A 22,145-nucleotide genomic window follows, 5' to 3' on the forward strand; every position below is an offset into this window, starting at 1 on the left:
CCCTGAGAATAGCTCCCCTGAGCCGATCTCTGAAAATCTCCAGGTACACTCGTGCACTCATGTCTCTTGTGGCCTACACCGCCACAGCCATAGCAGGCCATTCCCCAACTACCACTACCACTCATACGGCCACGCCCAAAGGAAGCCCCAGCACTGAACCCTGACCCAGAAGAAAACGCTCTAGCCTGATTATGGTTGCCTTTCTTGTGGCTAGATTGGCCACCACCTTCACTCTCAGCCTTTCTTTTCTCAACTACTCTCTCCTGAGCCATCTCCACCAACCTCTCAGCTCTCCCAGCCCTCTCATACGCTTCCTTAACATCAGTAAGGACCCCCACAGGTAACTTGTCCATGATCTTGGGAGTCAACCCCCTCTCAAATCTCAGCGCTAGGTTCTCCTCACTCAAACCCATGTCCTCAGCATACCTAGACTTCTCATTAAACTGTTTGTAGTACTCAGCCACTGACATATCAGATGTCATCCTGAACCCATCAAACTCCTCCCTCAGCTTACTCCTCACATGCTCAGGTACAAACTCTTTCCTCATAGCCCTCTGAAACTCTTCCCAAGGTATAGCAGTTAAGCCCTGCTTCGTATACATCTCTCTAGCACTCACTTTCACCTTGTCCCACCACTCACCAGCTGCTTCCCTCAAGTAGAACGCAGCTTGTTCTACTCTCATCTCATCAGGATAGTGTACCAGGTCCAGAATGTTCTCCATCTCACGATGCCAGTTGTCAAGAAGATTTGGCTCCCCGGTCCCCTTGTACTCTTTTGAGTTAAATCTCGCTATATAAAGACTGATCTTAGAATGATCAACCTCCTTATCCTTTCCCACTCTCTTTAGGGCCTCCGTAAGAGCATCTTGATGCTCCAACATCTTAACGACATCGTCGATGTTCATGTTCTCAGCTCTCGCATACAAAGCGTTTTTCTTGGGCGGCATCTTGAAACTATATAAGAAAGGGTAGATATAAACATACGCACTATAACCCCAAAACACGAAAACAGACTGCCCAGAACACACTCGATCGAGTGCCTAAACCTACTCGATCGAGTAGAGGCTACTCGATCGAGTGCCCACCATACTCGATCGAGTGCCCCGACCTCAGACCCAAAACAGACCTTCTGATCTAGAGGTGATCAAAAGTGGGTTTGGGCCGGACACGGGCCGGGCCCAACTGCTAAAAAAGTGTCCGACGGGCCTTATTTTATAGCCCGAGCCCGCTAAGCGGGCCAGTTTCAACTGTCCGTACCCGCCCACTTCAAAAGAGCGGGCCGGCCCACGGGCCTGACTAAAATCAAATACAGAAATTAGTGTTTCTATTAAAACACGAGTTTGTTATCGCTACATCCCACTAAAACTTAACAATTGTCTTTAAAAGCTTGCCCGTAAGAAAGTATACTAATTTTCAAAAGATAAGTTTACTAGATTTTGGAAAAAATACAAGTTTGACAATGTTCTACTACAAACATCAAAAGTTCATTTTTGCCTTGGTGTTTGTGCGGCATTGTTAGCGGTTACATACACTCCCGTGTAATAAATACTTATAAGGTACTATGTTTATACGATAATCGCGTTAGCATGTTGTCCATTGTCGAAGAATCTTTATACGACAAGTATAAATACCGACAATCTTCCACTTATACGTAAGGCATAAGTATTCATTTGCGCTACATAATTTCTTTAGAGTGTACAAATTGTAAATGAAATGAGCAGAGAAGGTCTGAGGATTGAGGGTTTTTGAGGACTTTTATGAGGTTACTTTTAATAGCGGGCCTAGCGGACCGCCCATGGGCAATTTTGTTTAGTCCAAGCCCGTCCATTTATTCTAGCGGGCCTAATTTTCTTGTCCGTTACCCGTTTAATTTTTTGTTTTTCTTGTCCAACCCCGCTATTTTAGCGGGCCGGACGGGCTGGGCCGAACAGGCCGACCCCCACTTGATCAGCTCTATTCTGATCCCTAACATACTCGACTGAGTAGCACAGCCACTCGATCGAGTGACCCCCTACTCGATCGAGTGCCCTTTATACTCGATCGAGTACCCAAAAACACGATTTTGGTTATAAAAACGTCAAATACCCACTCGATCGAGTCAGACCCACTCGACCGAGTACCTCACCTACTCGATCGAGTACCCCCTACTCAATTGAGTCATGCTGACTTGTATATACTACCCGCATGTTATCTCTCATATCCCAACATACTATACAACTTTATAAACTCAACATTATAATCTAACTACGCATGCGATTCTACACAACTCCTCATTCAATCAACATATAAACTATTCATGTTATCAAATGCCACATAATAAACAACCATCATGCTTCTTATACAAACAACATATATATACACCTTACTAACTTTTCAATCACCATATCAATCCTCTACTCCCAACATCCATCAATTCACAGCATATATCGTTACATTCACATACAAGCTAACAAACACCACATATGACCTTGACATATACCCCCCCCCCCCCCAATGTGACCTGATCAAAATTGTAGGGCGAGTTAGCGACTTTAGGACGTCTCCCAAGCCTTTGCATTAGCTCCTACAACCTTTACCCCGGGTTCATTTTAATTGACTCTCTATATTCATTAGATTCATTGGTTACTGGTTTCAGGATCGTCACTCTGATACCATTTTGTAACATCCCCATACTCCAAGTGCCTTACCAGGACCACTCAGGTATAAAGATACTACCATCTCGGTTGCCCGAGGCAATGATAATCATTAGACAATAACGAAACAGTATTTAAATAGTATAAAGTTAAGTGAAAGATTACAATCGAAAACCAAATACCAAAATACGGTTACATGTTCTCAAAACCAACTGTCTACTCAACTAAAAGAAATGTTTAACAAACTACTCAAGCTACAGCGGAAGACTCTATCATCTGAAAGTGGCACATCCCAGCTATCCCAAGTAACTCGAATCATACCTGCTCAACAACTGCTCAACATCCCCGAATAGATCACCACAGTTTTTAAAACAATAAACGGGGTCAGTACTAATCACACAATTTATATAATCAACCAACACAACAAACAACACAACTCAATCATCACAGATATACTCCGAACTCCATTCCCAACTCCATAATACTGATTACACACTAAAGTGTGTAGCCCTGCCAGAGTGCCTATCGCAACAGATCACTCCACGCCGCCAGTGGGGGACCGCAGCCGTTCCCACCTAATTCCCGCTCATCTCCGTTTAGCGATAAACCCAAATTCCTTAATGTGAACATCCCTTCTGTGGCGGGTTCCATAGAAGGCGAATAATGGGCGTGAAGCTACTCCCGCAAGTGAATCCACTCAGTCAGGGACGCGCCCCGAAGAACACAGACAGATACAACAATCACAACTACTAAACAGCAATCAATATCAACAACCGTCACAATACTCGTATGATAACAATCAACAAACACAAATCACCACCAACACATTATGGGACTAATACTGAGTAGGGAAACCCTACCTGGAAAGCAACACAGTCAGACGATCTCAACAGCTGTTATCAAAAGGCCTCTTCTACGAATCCTCCTCCTAACATACAATCATACAATAACTACCAATCAAGAAATACAACAAAACCCCCAAATCCCCAAATTAGGGTTTAACTAACTTTAACGAAATACCATAAAAACAGTACGTAGATCTTACCCTCGACACAAGGATCACAAAGGTGTAAAGGAAGACGAATTCCGACCTTCCAAGCTCCGGGATTTGCCAATAATGCGATTGATGCGAAGAACATAGATTGTTTTCTCTTTTGAAAGTAATTAGGTTTGTAAAAGTGTATTAAGAAAGTGACGGAAGTGTTTATATATTAAATTGCATTATTAACAAAACCCGACAAATCATGCCCCCGTAAACCGGCTACTCGATCGAGTAGCTGACATACTCGATCGAGTGCCGCCTACTCGATCGAGTATCAAGTATCGAGTATCGAGGTTACTCGATCGAGTACCCAACAGGTCAGAAACTGTTTTAAATCGTAAAATACCCTTACTCGACAGAGTAAGGCCCACTCGATAGAGTACCCAGAGGCTCATAAAACCGTTGTATTACATGTATGTTATAGGAGGAGGTCTCGTTTGGGAAAGATTATGATTAGCTTCTAAGAACGTCTGTGGTGTTTGCGTTCCAGGTAGGGTTTCCTTACTCAGTATTAGTTACATAATGTGTGGTGATGGTTGTTGTGATTAAAGATTGATTGCATTATTAAGTTGTCAAACGGTTGTTATTTTCATACTGTTGATTGGTTTGTGTCTGTCTGTGATCTTCGGGGCGCGTCCCTGGCTGAGTGGAGTCACTTGCAGGAGTGGCTTTACGCCCTTGGTTTGCCAGAGTGAAACCCGACATTGGAGGGGATGTGCACATTAGGGAGACTTGGGTTTATCGCTCAGTGGTGATGAGCGGGGATTTGGTGGGTACGGCTCCGATCTCCCCACTGGCGGTGTGGAGTACTTGTTGCGATGGGTACTCTGGCAGGACTATACACTTTAGTGTGTAGTCAGTTGTGTGGAGATTGGTTATGGAGATTAGAGGATTGTTGTGTTGTTGAACTGTTTACGTACTTGTTTCGTTGTGGCTTGGTTGTGTGTAATTAGAACTGACCTCGTTTAAATGTTTTAAAAACTGTGGTGATCCATTCGAGGATGGTGAGAAGTTATTGAGTAGGTATGATATGACGCGTATAGTATAGCTGGGATGAGTCATCACGTGGCATTAGAAGTGTTCCGCTGTGTCAGATGATGTTTTGTTGTTTTGATAGTTTCATCAGTAGACCGTTTTGAGTACTTTGTATTTCACTTTAATAGTTTTGGGAATTGACATGTAATCACTTTAAACTGTATTTAATTTTAAGTATGTTTCGTTATTGTCTTATGATTATCATTGCCTCGGGTAACCTAGATGGTAGCACTCCTATACCTTGGGTGGGCCTGGTAAGGCACTTGTAATTGGAGTATGGGGGTGTCACAAAGTGGTATCAGAGCGACGATCTTGAAACCTGTAACCAATGAACCTAATGAACATATGGAGTCAAATTAAAATGAATGGAAACCAGTCCTTTGCTCTTTGTGTAAAGGGATAGGGCATTATAAGGCTGCTTACAAGAAGAAACAAGAGCCTAATAAAGTCTTGCCTAAGCAGATAAGATAAGAATGGAGGCCTATTGCAAAGACAACCAGTGGTGTGCAACCTAAGCCAGCTGCAGCTGTTGCCACTGCTAGTACTAGCAATGCACCTCCTACCTCTTTAACTCCAATCACTGGGGTAACTAGACTGGTCAGGCAAGAGCATCAGCCTTCTACATCTCAGGAAGCTCCTCTGTCCCCTACATATGCTGAAGTCCTTAACAGTCCAACAAAAAAATTGGAAGGGAGACTGGATAAGCAACCTGAGATAAATAATGGATAACATTGGGAGCTGGAATGTGAGGGGTATGAATAAGCTTACTAAGAAGTTAGAAATAAGAAGATTTCTTCATCAAAATAATGTAGGTTTATTTGGCTTAGTAGAGACTAAAATAAAGACTCATGATTGTATTGGAGTGTTAACTACTCTAGGTCAGCACTGGAATGGAGTATCTAACTTTCAGTATCATCTTGGGGGCAGGATTATGGTTATTTGGATTCCCAAGGTTTTTACTGTAGCTATCAATACAATGTCTGATCAGCTCATATCCGCTACAGTCTGCTTCTGGAAATAACTTCATGTTTACTGTTGTGTATGGATCTAATGAGGAGGATGAAAGGCTTACTCTGTGGGAGGATCTAAAAAGGATCAAGGATAATTAGAATGGTCCTTGGAGCATATGTGGTGACTTTAAAAACCTGTTGGATTTTAATGAGAGAATAGGAAGGCCTGTCCATTGGAATGATATTACCGATTTCAGGGAATATGTGGATTATTGTGAGATTCTGGACATCAAGGCTCAAGGTGCTTATTTTACATGGAATAATAAACAAGAGCCTACCTCCAGAGTATTTTCTCGGCTTGACAGATTTATGATTAATGAAGAGTGGATGAAGATGTATCCTGATTCTTGTGGTTTTTTCTTACCTGAAGGGTTGTTTGACCATAATCCTTGCATATGCTATAGGAGAGTGGTCAGGCAGAAAAGACCCCATTTTAGATACTTTAATATGTGGGGGAGTGATCCACGTTTTAAAGATATCATCATGCATCATTGGGTAAGAAGATCACTGGCTCTTGGATGTTTCAAGTTGTTACCAAATTAAAGAACCTGAAGAAGCCTTTGAAAGAACTGAATAGAAATAGGTACTCTAATATTGAAAAAGCAGTGGGCATAGCTAAAATTCAGCTTGATGACATACAAGCTCAGATGCACAGAGATCCTGGCAATAACAGACTTATGGAAGATGAATCTACAGCTTCTAATACTTACAGAGCTTTGGCTATAGCTAATTTTAGTTTTCTTAGTCAGAAAGCTAAAGTAGACTGGGTGAGTGAGGGGGATGAAAACATTAGATTTTTTCATAACCAAATTAGAGCTCGACAAATTCAAAATAAAATCCTTCAAATTAATGATAAGGAGTGCTTCCTGCACATAGATCCTCAAGGTATTGAGCAAGCTTTCTTAACCTGTTATAATGAGCTTTTGGGTACTACTGGAGCTACCTTGCGTGTCCATAAACCAACTGTTAGACTTAGTCCTGTAATCAATGATGAACTCAAAACTATTTTCCAAAAGCCTGTTACCCTGATGAGATTAGGATTACCATGTTCTCAATCCCTGCTTCAAAATCCCCAGGCCCTAATGGATTTACTAGGCAATTTTATAGGGATTCTTGGAAAATTATAGGCAAAGACATTACTGGTGCTGTTATGGATTTTTTTACATCTGGCAAACTGCTGAAATAGGTGAACACTACTACTCTGACTCTTATTCCTAAAACTAAGAACCCAGTTAGTGTTCTGGAGTACAGAGCAATCGCCTGTTGCAACACTTTATATAAATGCATTGCTAAAATTCTGTGTTCTAGACTGAGTGAGGTACTACCCTATATTGTTGATAGGACTCAAGGGGGTTTTATCAAAGGAGGAACATTTTAGAAAATATTTTAATATGTCAAGATCTGCTAAGGCTTTATAACATGAAAGTTGCTTCTCCTAGGTGCTTGATAAAAATTGACTTAAGGAAAGCCTATGACACAGTGGAGTGAGATTTCATTTATCAAATGCTTACTTACCTGAAATTCCCTGCTGACTTCATTAAACTTCTAATGGTTTGTGTTACTACACCTACCTACACTCTTAATGTTAATGGCCAATCCTTTGGATTTTTTCATGATAAAAGAGGCTTAAGACAGGGGGATCCCCTATAACCCCTTCTTTTTACCCTCTACATGGAATATATATCTAGGATCCTTAATGTGGTGGCTCATCAAGAAGGATTTAGATTTCATCCCATGTGTGGCAAAATGCATCTCGATCATCTCTTATTTGCGGATGATCTTCTTATGTTTTGCAAAGGCACTGCATCTTCCATAATGTGGCTTCTTAGGAGTTTCTTTACTTTCTCTTCACCTTATGGTTTAAACCTCAATAAGGATAAGAACAATATCTATTTCATTGGTGTTAGAGGAGAGCTTATATCTGATATAGTCAATATCTCTGGTTTCAGAGTTGCATCACTCCCTTTTAAATACCTTGGAGTGTCTATTTCCTCTAAATAACGAAGTTTGAAGGGAACAAATTAATTGAAAGGATAGTGGCAAAAATAAGATCTCTTGGGGCAAGACAACTTTCTTATGCAGGTAGACTGACTCTGGTGAATTCTGTCCTTGCTACTATGCAATCTTACTGGGCTTCCATCTTCCTCCTTCCCACTGGCAGTATGAACAAAGTAGAGGCCATTTGCAGGAACTTTTTATGGGGGGGGGTAAAGATGCTTATTTACGAGCTCCTAATATAGCTTGGGAGAAATGTTGTATCCCTAAAGAGGAAGGGGGGTTGGGAATTAAGAATGCTAAACTTTGGAATAAATCTCTTTGGGTAAGTATACAAGTTGGTTAGCTACTAAGAAGGACCATTTATGGATGAAATGGGTTAACCATGTTTATATGAAAGGCAGTGATTGGATTGACTACAAAGCACCTCTAGATTGCAGTTGGTCCTGGAGAAAAATAGTTCAGATCAAGGATGTGTTTAAGAATGGGTACATTAACAATGTTTGGCAACATAATGCAGCTAAGTACACTATTGCTTCTGGTTACCAATGGTTACAGGCTCCAAGGGCCTAAAGTTTCATGGAGATTTATATGTTGGAGTCCTCTTAATGTGCCCAGATCCTCTTTCATCTTCTGGGCCAGATTACATAACATGCTTCTTACAAGAGACAGTTTGATTCAAATGGGAATTTGTCAGGATGGGTCATGCTGCTTATGTGAAGCAGAACCTGAGACACATGAACATTTATTCCAGATGTGTGAGTTCACCAAGAGATGTATGGTATTGATGCAATAAAAGATCAGAATCACTTTCCCGGCTAATGATATGATCAAATGGTATTTTGCTAGGACGAGAATGAGTGTACTTCAGAAACTTATTGCTGGTGCATGCTATGTTGGACTTATTTATGCTGTTTGGACAACTAGGAACAAGGCAAGACTGCATCATCAGATTACTCACCTGAAAGTGATTGTGCAACATGATACTGTCGTTTCGTACCAAAAATAAAATACCTAGATTACTGCTAACAGAAGTCAGCGGCAAGTAGGGTCGATCTCCACAGGGAGGCGGTGTACTATCTATTTGTCCGTTTATCTGTCTAAATGTCACTAATGGGGGTTTTGATTGATTTAACTAAACTAGAGATTAAGGCGAGGGAAATGAAAAAGAGAAATTAACAGAAGAAGAAGGGTAGTATGCTAAGAGTCGGTCCACCGTGGTAGCTATCAGATCTTATATTATCGAGAATACTAAGGCGATTAGACTATTGATAAGAAGAGCTACGGTCGTCACCTTTCGGTCCTTAAACCGCCCTAGAGCGTAAACAGCTTAACTTTCGCCCTCACTGCTATACCCTATTGTAATTAAGCAAGCCTTCCCTTCCAATCTTTCGATCTAGGTCGGGGTTAACTAGAATTATTGGTCTCCTGCATGCATTCATTCGACTGATAACAATTAAATTGCCTAATACAATTCCTACCGCAAGGCTAATCTATTTAATACAGTTAAAGCATCGCTACCACGGCTTCCCTAATCCTAACATACTAGGGGATTTAGCTATGCATGATAAAATAAACAAGAACAATAATAAAAGAAGAAATAAACATTAAAAAGGGAATAAGGGAAGAAGAATTACTGAAATTAAGCGATCCGGAAATAAGAGAACAAAGTAACAGTGTATAGAGAAAAGGGAGAAAAGCAACGTGATCCCCGGATTATTGGATGATTACAAAAGACAACCTTTACTCCTATTTATAAGAAATTAGGAGTAAAGGTTAAACCTAATGGCGGAATTTAGACTAAAAAGCCCAACCCGTGGCATAGTCCACTCGATCGACCACATGAATCACTCGATCGAGTGAAGTTAACTCAAAAACCTGCTCGATCGACTTAGAATTTCCTCGATCGAGTGAATGCACAAAAAGAACTGGTCGATCGAGTAATATAACCCCTCGATCGACTTATTATACAACCTAAAACCACTCGATCGAGTAATAAATCACTCGATCAAGTGAAACTTGACTTCAGCAGCTTGTATCCACGCTAGTTTGACTTTGACTTGTCCTTTTAGTGCCCGAAACACCTTCACGCATCCCAAGACAGCAATATTTCCCGCTCCAAATCTACTCTTTCTCCAAATGCATGCAAAATGGACGGTAAATGACTTGATTTCGCTACTTTCTGGTTCATTCCTGCAATTAAGACAAAATACACCAAAGTAGCATATTCGGGGCATTTCGTAGCATAAAACCACGATAAAAGCATAGAAATACGTGCATAAAATAGGCTAAAAAGACTATATAAAATGCACGTATCAAATCTCCCCAAACCAAACCTTTACTCGTCCCCGAGTAAACTAAAATGCAACTAAAGGAACGGAAAAAGATAACTCAGAGCTAGCTACAAATGCCCACTTAAGCCAATTTAATGCAAGCAAACTAAACACTTATAGCAAAAAGTCAAATGCAAACGAGTTGTAAGATGTTTGTAATAAAGCTGAACCGTCGACCTTGCTAGACCTTTAACAATGGACTCTCACGGGTCACTCTTCTCTCATGAAGCAAAGGGGTGAACATATATATGTAAGAGAGGAAGAAAAATAGTCGCTCACCTAGACTACGACCCACATAAACATGCATGCAACTAATATGATAGACAATTCTAACTACCAAACATACATTCCAACCAAACAAGGTCCGTCACAGCCGAGGGCTTACAAAAATATGGTAAAGTGAGGCAATGGGTAAGAAAAGGCAAAACATTTATGGGAATGTGGAGGTATAGGTGATCAAGCTAGTACCTAAACAAAACCATATGAAACATATCCATTTCCAACTCAATTATGAATCTAAGCACATGCCCTTCAATTGGCACAAAATCTCACCAAACCAAACTGAACATACTCCTCAAATGATATAAGATAGAACATAGGAGTAGAAACCGTCAACTAACAACATCTTTTTTTTTTCTTTTCGATTTCTTCTTTTTTTCTTCGGTTTCTTTTTCTTTTCTTCGAATTCTTTTTTTTCCTTTTTTTTTTCATTTTTCATTTCTGTTTCACGACATTTTTCTCATCAACCTCCTTTTCTTCATAAATTACCAACTCCAAATCAATATGATATGAGCCAAGATTTGATACAATGAAATATATACCGCAAAACATACACTAAACTAGCTTGACAAGGCAGGCTAAATTTGGAATGTAGCTAAAGGTCAACTGGCAAATTTGGCTAATGTGGAGTTAAATGGGTAAAAATGAAAGAAAGGGGAATTTGTAAGCACCTCCCTGCATGTGACACCAACCACTAACCCGAATGTATGAAGGCAAAAAGCAATTGAATTTCATATATGTGCAAATTGATGAACATGTTATGCAAGGAGTAGCTACTCACAATCCTACATGAAACTGGTCATGAATGACACCAGTTTATAAAGCTCTAATCCTTAGAAATTATAAGTAGGTTGCCAAAATTTCAGGTCAAGTCTATTTGTTCAGCTAAATTAAACATTAACTCGTAGATATGCAACATGACAAAGCTAAAAGATAACAGTTCAATGCAGGGCTTAAGCAAAAAGACAGTTGCAGTGCAATTTCATCATTGAAATCTACCGTTCCGACTCAACCTATATGCTAAAATAAACGTGAAAATTCTTGAATTTTTGAAAATTTTCAATTTTTATGTGATTTTATGAATTTTTATGAAATAAAAAACAATGCAAACAGAAAATAAACGTGATAACTGAAATGCAGTAAAAACAATATGCAGACACAGATATGGATGCATAACCTCCCCAAACCAAACCGTACAATGCCCCCATTGTACCAAAACATGGAAAGGAAATGCAAACTGAAGGAAGAAAAGAGTAAAAGCGGAAAAACTCACAAAATGCGCGAATAGGGGGACCTCCCCAAACCGACCATGAAATGGGAGGTTGCTAAGGTCCCGGAAAACCGTCTCAGGAAGCTAATCCAAGTCAAAAACATTCGATGGTCGTCCAACCGTGGTCGATCGAATGAATAGGCGCTCAAAAACTGATCGATCGAATGGTGCACCAGTCGATCAAGTAGTTTCCTTCCTGCAGGCACTCGATCGAGTGATTAATCAGTCGATCGAGTGAATCCCCTTGCTACAGTGCTCGATGAATTCCTGCAAAATGCAATTGAAACAGCCCGCAACTAACCAAAACAAGCATACTGAGGAAGTTCTATGGTATAAAACCATTTATTATAACTGAAATTGAAATAAAACAAAATAAAATCTCCGGGTTGCCTCCCGGGTAGCGCTAGCTTCAGTCAGGTCCCAGCTCGACCTTCTTTTTCTTCGAGCCTCTATGATTAATCATGATCAAAACAGCTCAAAGCGCGCAAAGAACTTTGTCAAATAGCTGCGCATGTGCTACACAAAACAGTAAATTAGCACAGAGTGGAATAACAAAATAGGAAATAAAAATGTTTAACTTTTTAAGCCGAACAAATTTCCTATGGGCGCTCCTAAATTTATCCACAAAATAAAGGAGCGCGGGAGCAATCGTCAATACATTATGGTTTGAATTCAAATTAGCGATTTTGAGATGACATGTACGGTGAAAATCAGTTAAATTATATGTCCACATGGGAGGAGGTAAAGCACTAAAAGGACATGCATGAATCAGACGAGGTAATATACAAACAATAATAAAATTACCGTTTACCACCTCAGGTTGGTTGCTCTCAACCACGGAATCACTGACAAAAGAATGTGATACCTCATCCGTGCTAGGAGCAACTACCGCCTCAACTGCTTCTTCATCTACCTCCTTAGTGGAATCTGCCCCGTAGATCGCAGCTTCAAGTGTAGACTCGGCTGTGAATAAGGGAGGTTCACCGTAACCTTCATCATCGTCAGAGTCGTCATCCATATCAAACCAAAATGACGAACCAAAGCTCCCAATGGCCATTTCAGTCGATCGAGCAGAATAAGCACTCGATCGACCACTTTCCTCCCGCATCTCACTCGATCGAGGAACAACATCACTCGATCGAGAACTATCCTCCTGCATGTCACTCGATCGAGAAGAGATACCACTCGATCGAGGACTGTCTTCTAGAAAATCACTCGATCGACTAATATAAGTCACTCGATCGAGTGATTCCTCCTGTACAGCGCTGAAATCCTCGTGTGGGGCAATGAAATGTGATAGAAACTCGTCGTCCGAGTCATAAAAGTCATCCTCCGCATTGGGCAACACGGTTTTTTCATGGGAAAAACCGTTCTCAGCAAGGTATACCTCTTCTGGTTGCCAATTATCCGACTCGGTTAATCGAGCAATTTTAGACTTCAGCTCAATGATTTGAGCATCCGCACGTCTATCACTTTCTTGCCTCATTCGATCATAATTCTGTATTTGAGATACAAGTATCTCCATTAAAGACCTCAGTTCCGCAACCTCTTCTTCTTGTATCTCAGCTGCTAACTGAGCAATGTAAGTTTCGAGCTTTTCAAGTCGCGAAGAAGTGTGTCTATCATGATCTTGCCTCTCTCGGTCACGATCTTGCAATTGAGATGCAAGTGTCTGCAGTAAGGATTTCAGCTCCGCAATCTCTTCTTCTTGTATATCAGGAGGATCTTGTTGCGGCGGCCATTGATAGGGTGGATGTGGCGGCACAACTACGGTGTATTGCGCTCGGAGAACCACATCTCCGTAGCGAGATCACGGATGTTCCATATAACGGGACATCGGTGATGGGTCAAAGGTACTCAAGCCTTCCCTTTGACTGTCTTTCACCTAGAACTGTCTAGGTAGTACCGGTAAGGCCTATCAAAACAAAGACTAAACAAAAGATTAAAACGGCCTCGGGAAAAATCCCCCGAGGCTAAAAAAAGATAAAATTGAACAAATAAATAAATAGATTGCCTCCCGCAACGGCGCCAAAATTTGATCTTTGTCGTTTCGTACCAAAAATAAAATACCTAGATTATCGCAATGAAGTCAGCGGCAAGTAGGGTCGATCTCCACAGGGGAGGCGGTGTACTATCTATTTGTCCGTTTATCCTGTCTAAATGTCACTAATGGGGTTTTGATTGATTTAACTAAACTAGAGATTAAGGCGAGGGAAATGAAAAAGAGAAATTAACAGAAGAAGAAGGGTAGTATGCTAAGAGTCGGTCCACCGTGGTAGCTATCAGATCTTATATTATCGAGAATACTAAGGCGATTAGACTATTGATAAGAAGAGCTACGGTCGTCACCTTTCGGTCCTTAAACCGCCCTAGAGCGTAAATGACTTAACTTTCGCCCTCTTTGCTATACCCTATTGTAATTAAGCAAGCCTTCCCTTCCAATCTTTCGATCTAGGTCGGGGTTAACTAGAATTATTGGTCTCTTGCATGCATTCATTCGATCGATAACAATTAAATTGCCTAATACAATTCCTACCGCAAGGCTAATCTATTTAATACAGTTAAAGCATCGCTACCACGGCTTCCCTAATCCTAACATACTAGGGGATTTAGCTATGCATGATAAAATAAACAAGAACAATAATAAAAGAAGAAATAAACATTAAAAAGGGAATAAGGGAAGAAGAATTATCGAAATTAAGCGATCCGGAAATAAGAGAACAAAGTAACAAAGTGTATAGAGAAAAGGGAGAAAAGCAACGTGATCCCGGATTATTGGATGATTACAAAAGACAACCTTTACTCCTATTTATAAGAAATTAGGAGTAAAGGTTAAACCTAATGGCGGAATTTAGACTAAAAAGCCCAACCCGTGGCATAGTCCACTCGATCGACCACATGAATCACTCGATCGAGTGAAGTTAACTCAAAAACCTGCTCGATCGACTTAGAATTTCCTCGATCGAGTGAATGCACAAAAAGAACTGGTCGATCGAGTAATATAACCCCTCGATCGACTTATTATACAACCTAAAACCACTCGATCGAGTAATAAATCACTCGATCAAGTGAAACTTGACTTCAGCAGCTTGTATCCACGCTAGTTTGACTTTGACTTGTCCTTTTAGTGCCCGAAACACCTTCACGCATCCCAAGACAGCAATATTTCCCGCTCCAAATCTACTCTTTCTCCAAATGCATGCAAAATGGACGGTAAATGACTTGATTTCGCTACTTTCTGGTTCATTCCTGCAATTAAGACAAAATACACCAAAGTAGCATATTCGGGGCATTTCGTAGCATAAAACCACGATAAAAGCATAGAAATACGTGCATAAAATAGGCTAAAAAGACTATATAAAATGCACGTATCACAACAAGTTTGGAAAGAAGTTAAAGAGCGGTGGAAAAAGCGGAACAAGAAACCCCTCAAACCTGCTGATCAACACTGGAAGGATTCTATTTTGTAGTATGGTTAGCTGAGGTTTAGTTCAGTTTTATAGTTGAGTTGTTGGCTGTATATGGATTGATCAGAACATTGTATACCTTTATTTTTTTATTATATACTTACCCTTCACCAACAAAAAAAAAAATCTCCCGGTAAAAGAAAAACTTTCATTAGAATACTCATTTCATGACTAATACGATTTAAAATTTTCAAATCAAACTATAACAATGAGAAACGTAAGAAAAATAAGATTAGTTAATTTAAATTTCATAAAAAATACACTAAAAAGTAAAATTCTATATATATGCATACATTGCACGGATACTAAATTAGTTTTTATTATTCTATTAAAATAATCTAAAAAGATATGATATTACTAATTTCGTGGTAAGAAGGTATTTTAATTAAAATATACATTTACGATATTACCTAATTTTCATGTTTATTTTGCAGTTTCAAGTTTGTCCCCAAATTAAAATACAAGGATGAAAAATGTGAAAAATTAATATATAACCAATTTAAAATTTATAATTAATACACAAAAATGTAAAACTTTATTTATAGCATACATGCATGATACCATGTCGGAATTAGTTCTATAGAGTAGAGATAATTACGTTGTCCCCACTGTAATACATTTTTTTGGGTTGGGTGACGAGGGAATCTTCAGCCGGCACCTTTAGTGTACAATGGGTAAACCCTCATGTATACGTGATAGCTTGCAAATTACATATAATAGGTAAACTACTCGAGAGTGACAGATGTAAAGTCTAAAAAACATTAACTCAAGCCATAAATATTTTATAAGATTGTTTTTTTTGGGAGATTTAAACCCGAGTTTTGAAAATTACACCCAAATTTTAAGTTTTAACCACTAACTTGTGAGGTAAACTAGAAAATCAAGAACGACAACATTGACGAAAATGATGACGCCGTTTTGATTGACTTATGTTGTTTTTTATTTGGGTGAGATCATGAAACAAGTTTGTGAATGGGTCAACTACACCTTATAAATTCAACTAGCTCTTAAACCTAATTTAATATGACTTCTTGAGTGCAATTCACAAGTGTCTCTTCAAGTCTTATCTTTAATGATGCACTAAATCTTCTGTTTAACATATATAATGTACTTCTTCGGTTTCGGTTATTTGTTTTCCTTTTTTATATTGGGATGTCTCAGTCCATTCTTATTCTTTCTATTTTAAGAATGAACTTGATGAACAATTTGATCATTCATACTCAATTTGTTCCACTTGTCATTTTGTGATTGACATCTTCCTTTTATCTTGATCTTTGTGTCAAAACCAAAGGATAATAATTGGTCGAAACGGAGGGAGTATAAAGTATTATTTGATACATTGGCCCGTGCATTGGCCTAATTGTTTTTGTTGTGGAATTCGTAGAATCTAATCTACAATTTTACATGGACTTATACTACAAGTTGACTCCATAATTTGTTTAGGATATTATTACACATAGAGTACGTTATTAACTGCTCAATTGGTGGCTTTCTTCTACAAGTCAAATGTCATGATAACTTTGACTTGGTATTTCTCCATATAATCCTATGATCCAAGAAATTGTCTACATGAATAACACTGTCTATTCATCAATACGTAGTTACTGCCCCATTAGAATACTTTTAAAATCTAAAAAAATAATGAAGATTATCGCAACAAGTTTGGAGGAGTAATCATATTTTTTGTATTAATTCACACGGGTGAGAAATAAACCCCCAACTTCATGGTTGGAGTAAAAGAACTCTTACCACTTAAGCTAATTCTTGTTCTCACTATATATAAGATTGTGATCGTGTATGATAAGTCACTCACACAATAGAGCCTTCAGATGAGTAATACAATAGACAATATGTAGACAATTAATCATATACCCTCTTGAAATTAAAATAATATATCGAACTCAACTTATGTCTTCCATAATGTCAAATACAAAAAGTGTATGAAATGAAATGAAGGTGGTGGCTCATTGAAAAAATATGAAATAGCTATTTAACATAAATAAAACAACATAATGATAATGTTGAAAATTGAATATGGTTTTAATTTATGAAAGGAAAAGAAATAGCACACACATGCATATAATTATATAAATACTTGAAATTCTTTATATACTTTTGATTTGGGTATCCTATCCACAGATCCTCACTCGATTGCACTAGAGAATTAAAACCCTAACAAGGGCGGCTAGAGGTCCCATCTCACCTAATTGTGGAGGGTAAGCTTATTTTCTCTTTAATTTTTCGTTACGGTATTTCCCATAAATCAATGCATCTTCATAATTCAATCTCTGGAGGCCCTCGGTTATTACTTATTACAGCATAACATTAGATTAAGGCACAATGCCAATGCCTCTTTACTTGGAAATGCCCCTTCTGAACCTATAGTCTTACGCTATAAAATTCGAAAATAATTACAGAACCAAAATATGATCGTTAGAAATGATTGGCCATAACTTTGGAAGCGACATTCTAGGCCGATTCAACAAGGGCAGAATGCCTGCGTCGAAGATCAAGGAGCAAAAATCTAAGAATATAAATCAAAAAATAAAAACTTGTAACTCGATGGTGCAAGTGGTAAGTCTGAATATGGTGGATATATATAGGGGTCGTTTGATTGCATGTAGGAAGTTGTATTGCCTAGGAAGTGATAAATCACATAATTTTAGAATTTATGTGAATTAGGAAAAGTTGTTTGGTTGCATAAAGGAAATGCAATTCATGTAGGCATTCCCACTTACCTAGGGGGACCTAGGTAAACAACTTCCTCCATTATGGAGGAATTAGAGTTCCAAGGTAATTCTATTTCATGTGAATTGGGGTAACCAAACAAGTTGCCCATTTTGCAATTCACATGAATTGGAATTCCTGTGTTATTTAATGGGTAACCAAACAACCCCATATATATATATCCCGTCTATTTCACTGTATAAAAAAAGAAATAAGAAAATGAATGTAATCTAAATATATGAATCAAAATAATTCTTTTTATTTTTTTTAATAAGGATGATTATAAATTAACCTATATTATTCTTGCAGATGAGAATAACAAATGAAACTCAAAGAAATTTCACTCAAATAAATACAAGAAATAATTAATATTGTTATTACTAGCTAGTGCAATACACTATAAACCTCAATTATTTTAGTCTATTAAACTGATCGATTTTTTTTATAGACTCGATCATTATAATAGACTAAAAATTCAGAAAAGAAGAAACTAAACGAATTAAAGTAGTGGACTGGTGGTCAATACAAGTCACAAACAGTGATGTGGCGACGTAACGACATACATCCAATAACATATCATTTGCATTTGTTATTTTAATAATCCATACCAAACTATATCTAGTTTTTTATAATTAAAATATGCCTATCCCTTTGAAAATAAGGAACAAAAAATATAAGAAATTAAATAATTAAAGAACCAACAATTAAAAAATGTTTTCCATTCATAAAGTAGAGATTAGATCACAATTGTTTTATACTAGATGAAAGCTACCCTTACGTAATTTATAAATTATTATTTTCTCAAAATGTCAACCACATTTTGGAATTTGCCCTCCACATATAGTCCGACCTATAATCCTATATATACATATACCATTTTCCCTTTGTCTATCAAACATCAAAGCTCTTGGGCATAAATCAAACAAAATAAGTGGAGAAACAAAACTAATTATTGAATTATATATATACGCTAGCTCAGTTGATAAAGTCATCAATAATTATTTGAGAATGGCAGAAGAGTTTCAAAGCCGAGTTTGTGGTAGCACATGGTGGAATCCTAATCACTTTTCTAGTGGTGGTGCTAGCTTAACGTCACCGTGCTCGGTGGCTCAACTAGGTGGCGGTTATGATATGGGAAACTTTGGATGGCCACATCAAGTAATCAAGAGCATGCCTAATAATCAAGTTTATGATAACAACTCCTTAGTTTCTTCAACTAATTTTGATTCAACCCTTGATATCATGGGCTTTGCCCCTTCACCCACCATTGATTGGAATCAACAAAATCAATTGTAAGTTACTTTTTGTCTACAAGTTTACATTATTTGTACTTTTTCCTTGTCGATACTCAAATTCAGTACCACTTAGCTTGTTTATAATATAGCATGTTTATGTTATGTGTAAGCTACAATGTTACATATATGTATAGAAAGTAGATGTCAGCTAGCATAGCCAGTAAGTCATGAGGTACTCATGACCTGGTTTCAAATCCCGTTAAAAAATAATGATTTATCGTTATGAATAATATAAAATGTAAATTGTGTTTTGCAGTTGTAAAATTGGAATAAATGAAGAGAACTTTGATTCAATATTACAAGATAATCCAAGTACAAGACTGAATTATGAGCTAGGACATCAAATTACATCAACCATTATCAATAATTCAAGCAATTTCCTTAGCCAAGATGGATCACCACCCACAAGCATCACCACATCTAGCAATAATTCAGGAGATTCAAGTACAATCACAACTGAAGCTGGCCTAAACACCGGTATTCCGATGAGTTCTACGACATCTTATTTGATCCAGACATTGTTTGAAGATTTCGATGACCAATCTCAATTAACCGGCAACACAATTAATAATGACTATGGGCGTGAGTTGATGTCGCCGCCTTGTTTGTGGCCTAAATCGAGTTCTCCTCTTACTCCGCCGTCACCCTTAGAATTGGTACAAAGTGACCAGTTGTTTAATGGAGGGATGAATATGGCGGTCACCAATGATGAGATTGTTCTAAGTAACATTCGGGCTAGCTTGTTGAATTCTTTGCAGTCGCGGTCTAAAGCACCTTCACTCAACCAAAAATCATATAAGTTTCCTAGTAGTCAAGCTACCATGGTAAGTATATTTGCCTTGATCACGTATATGGTCTTTTTTTTTTGTATGAAAATGATAATATTGAAGTCAGCTAGACTCTTAGTTGCCTACATAGTTAGGGAAATATTTTAAAGAGTCATAACTACGTGAAGAAGATGTGGTTGTTAGGTTTCGAACTAAAGTCACTATTTAATGACTTTATTAGCTAAGCTATCTAATAGTTACGGAATTACAACTTGAACGTAATGGCAATACGAAGTACTCCGTAATATAGAGCTCACGTCTTGACAATATTATGCAGTTAAACAATGAAGAAGTTGTACAAGAGTCGAAGAAAAAAATGAACAACAACGAGCAACCAGCAGCTAAGAGGCCAAGGATTGAAACACCTTCTTCATTACCAACATTTAAGGTACAACTTTACATTCACAAATTAAAGTAGCTACGGGAGGTTTAAATTAAGTGCTCTCTCTCTCTCTCTCTCGTCTTAGTTTATATTATCTTGTTTAATTTTACCGGTAAAGTGATGTCAACTTTCGCTTCCATTTTTTTTTTTTTTTTTTTTTTTTTTTTATAATGGATAATTAGTTTGATTAGAGGATGATGAGAGTTGGTTTTTGTTGTGATGACTAGGTTCGCAAAGAGAAGTTGGGAGACCGTATAACTGCTCTTCAGCAACTTGTTTCGCCTTTCGGCAAGGTATACAAATTAATACAAACTTTACCGTTTATTGATATACCCTCGATAGATATATGATTTTCAATAATTTAGTACATTTTATAGGAAACTCTTTGGAAAAAAGATATGACTTCATTTGCTAAAAGCCTAAAATTGATTTTTTATGTACTGCCTTACACGGGTATTTTTTGCATGAATCATTACCCTAGATAGTTTTCGAAGGCGCGATTATTTTATGAAAATGTTAGTGTACAACTGTACATTCATGTAGTAATTAATTTGTATGAATTTGATAATTAGGGCAAATGCTAATGTAAATGTTCTTGTGTTTCAGACTGATACTGCATCAGTTTTACATGAAGCCATCGAATACATCAAGTTTCTTCACGATCAAGTTCATGTAAGTATATGTAGTGTATAATCTAGTTAATTATTACCATTGATTAAGCAAATTAATTAAGTAAACACCAGTACTAATGAGAATTAAAAATACATAACTTTGTTACAGATTGTTGGTTGATACATGATTATTAATTTGCTTAATATTATTATTCTTATGATTATGATTTCAGGTACTAACTACTCCATATTTGAAAGATGGAGCTGGCGTCCAACACCAACAGGTAACATATAACTTAAATGAAATGTAAGGGCTTTTGTGGTGAAAATATATAAATCAAAAGTTTTCTTTTTAAGAGTAATGGCAGCTATAAGCGTAATTTAATTCTGGGTATATATTATCAGACATTTTATTGACACATTATTTTTTCAGGTTTCGGTTAAAATATGCAACAATGAAGAAACAAACCAAGATCTTCGAAGCCGAGGACTGTGTGTAGTGCCAATATCAAGCACCTACCCAGTTACACAAGAGACCCCAGTGGACTTCTGGACACCCACATTCGGAGGAACAACGTTTAGGTAGAAAGCAATTATAAAGTAATGAAAACTTAACAAACTCATAAGAAAACCAATAACTTTTCATTCAACGATAGTAGAAAAATACCACTCCAGGAATTGTCGCTCTTGGGTTTCTGTCATTGTTATTCGATTATAGGCAGAAGTCTTTAAAATACCATGGCGACTTTATAGTATTACTTTAAATATTCTAGGTACATTGTTCATGTCTTTGTAGGTAGTAGGTGCAGGAACAAGTGCTAAATTGAGCTGGAATTTACTACTACTAGAGTAGCTAGATTGTTGCTAGGATATTGGCTCAATTTAGCAGATTTTGTTCCTGATTCCTGCCCGTGTTCAATCATCATGTAATAGGATACTTTTATTATGTTATTGTATGTGACACCGTCCGCGATGATGTTTTATATATTTACAAACGATAATTAATAGGAAAAACAGAATGAACTCATTATTGCTTATACATATGTGATTACGCACTTATCTACACAATTATTACTAACTAAATAAATCATTTTATCATTAATTAAATAAGTCTCGCATTAATTAAACTTATTATTAAGCCATAAGCGACGTTGAGGTTATTGGTGACAAAAACACCCAAGCTGTGTCCAAACCCTAACCCGACAAAATTAAATCTGGAAATTCACCTCTAAATAGGTT

At 37.8% G+C, this 22,145-nt stretch overlaps 1 protein-coding gene across 1 annotated transcript; it reads left to right on the plus strand.

Annotated features, from left to right (window-relative positions):
* Nucleotides 1–18,603: 18,603 nt before the first annotated feature.
* LOC141642652 (uncharacterized) lies at nt 18,604–21,893 on the plus strand. Its single transcript, XM_074451509.1, has 7 exons — nt 18,604–19,083; nt 19,343–19,910; nt 20,191–20,301; nt 20,523–20,588; nt 20,902–20,967; nt 21,140–21,190; nt 21,340–21,893. Exons 1-7 carry the CDS (start codon nt 18,800–18,802, stop codon nt 21,490–21,492), a joined length of 1,299 nt encoding a protein of 432 aa, XP_074307610.1. The 5' UTR covers nt 18,604–18,799; the 3' UTR covers nt 21,493–21,893.
* The last annotated feature ends 252 nt before the right edge of the window (nt 21,894–22,145 follow it).

Source organism: Silene latifolia, chromosome 2, assembly GCF_048544455.1.
Source record: "Silene latifolia isolate original U9 population chromosome 2, ASM4854445v1, whole genome shotgun sequence".
NCBI classification, from domain to species: Eukaryota; Viridiplantae; Streptophyta; class Magnoliopsida; order Caryophyllales; family Caryophyllaceae; genus Silene; species Silene latifolia.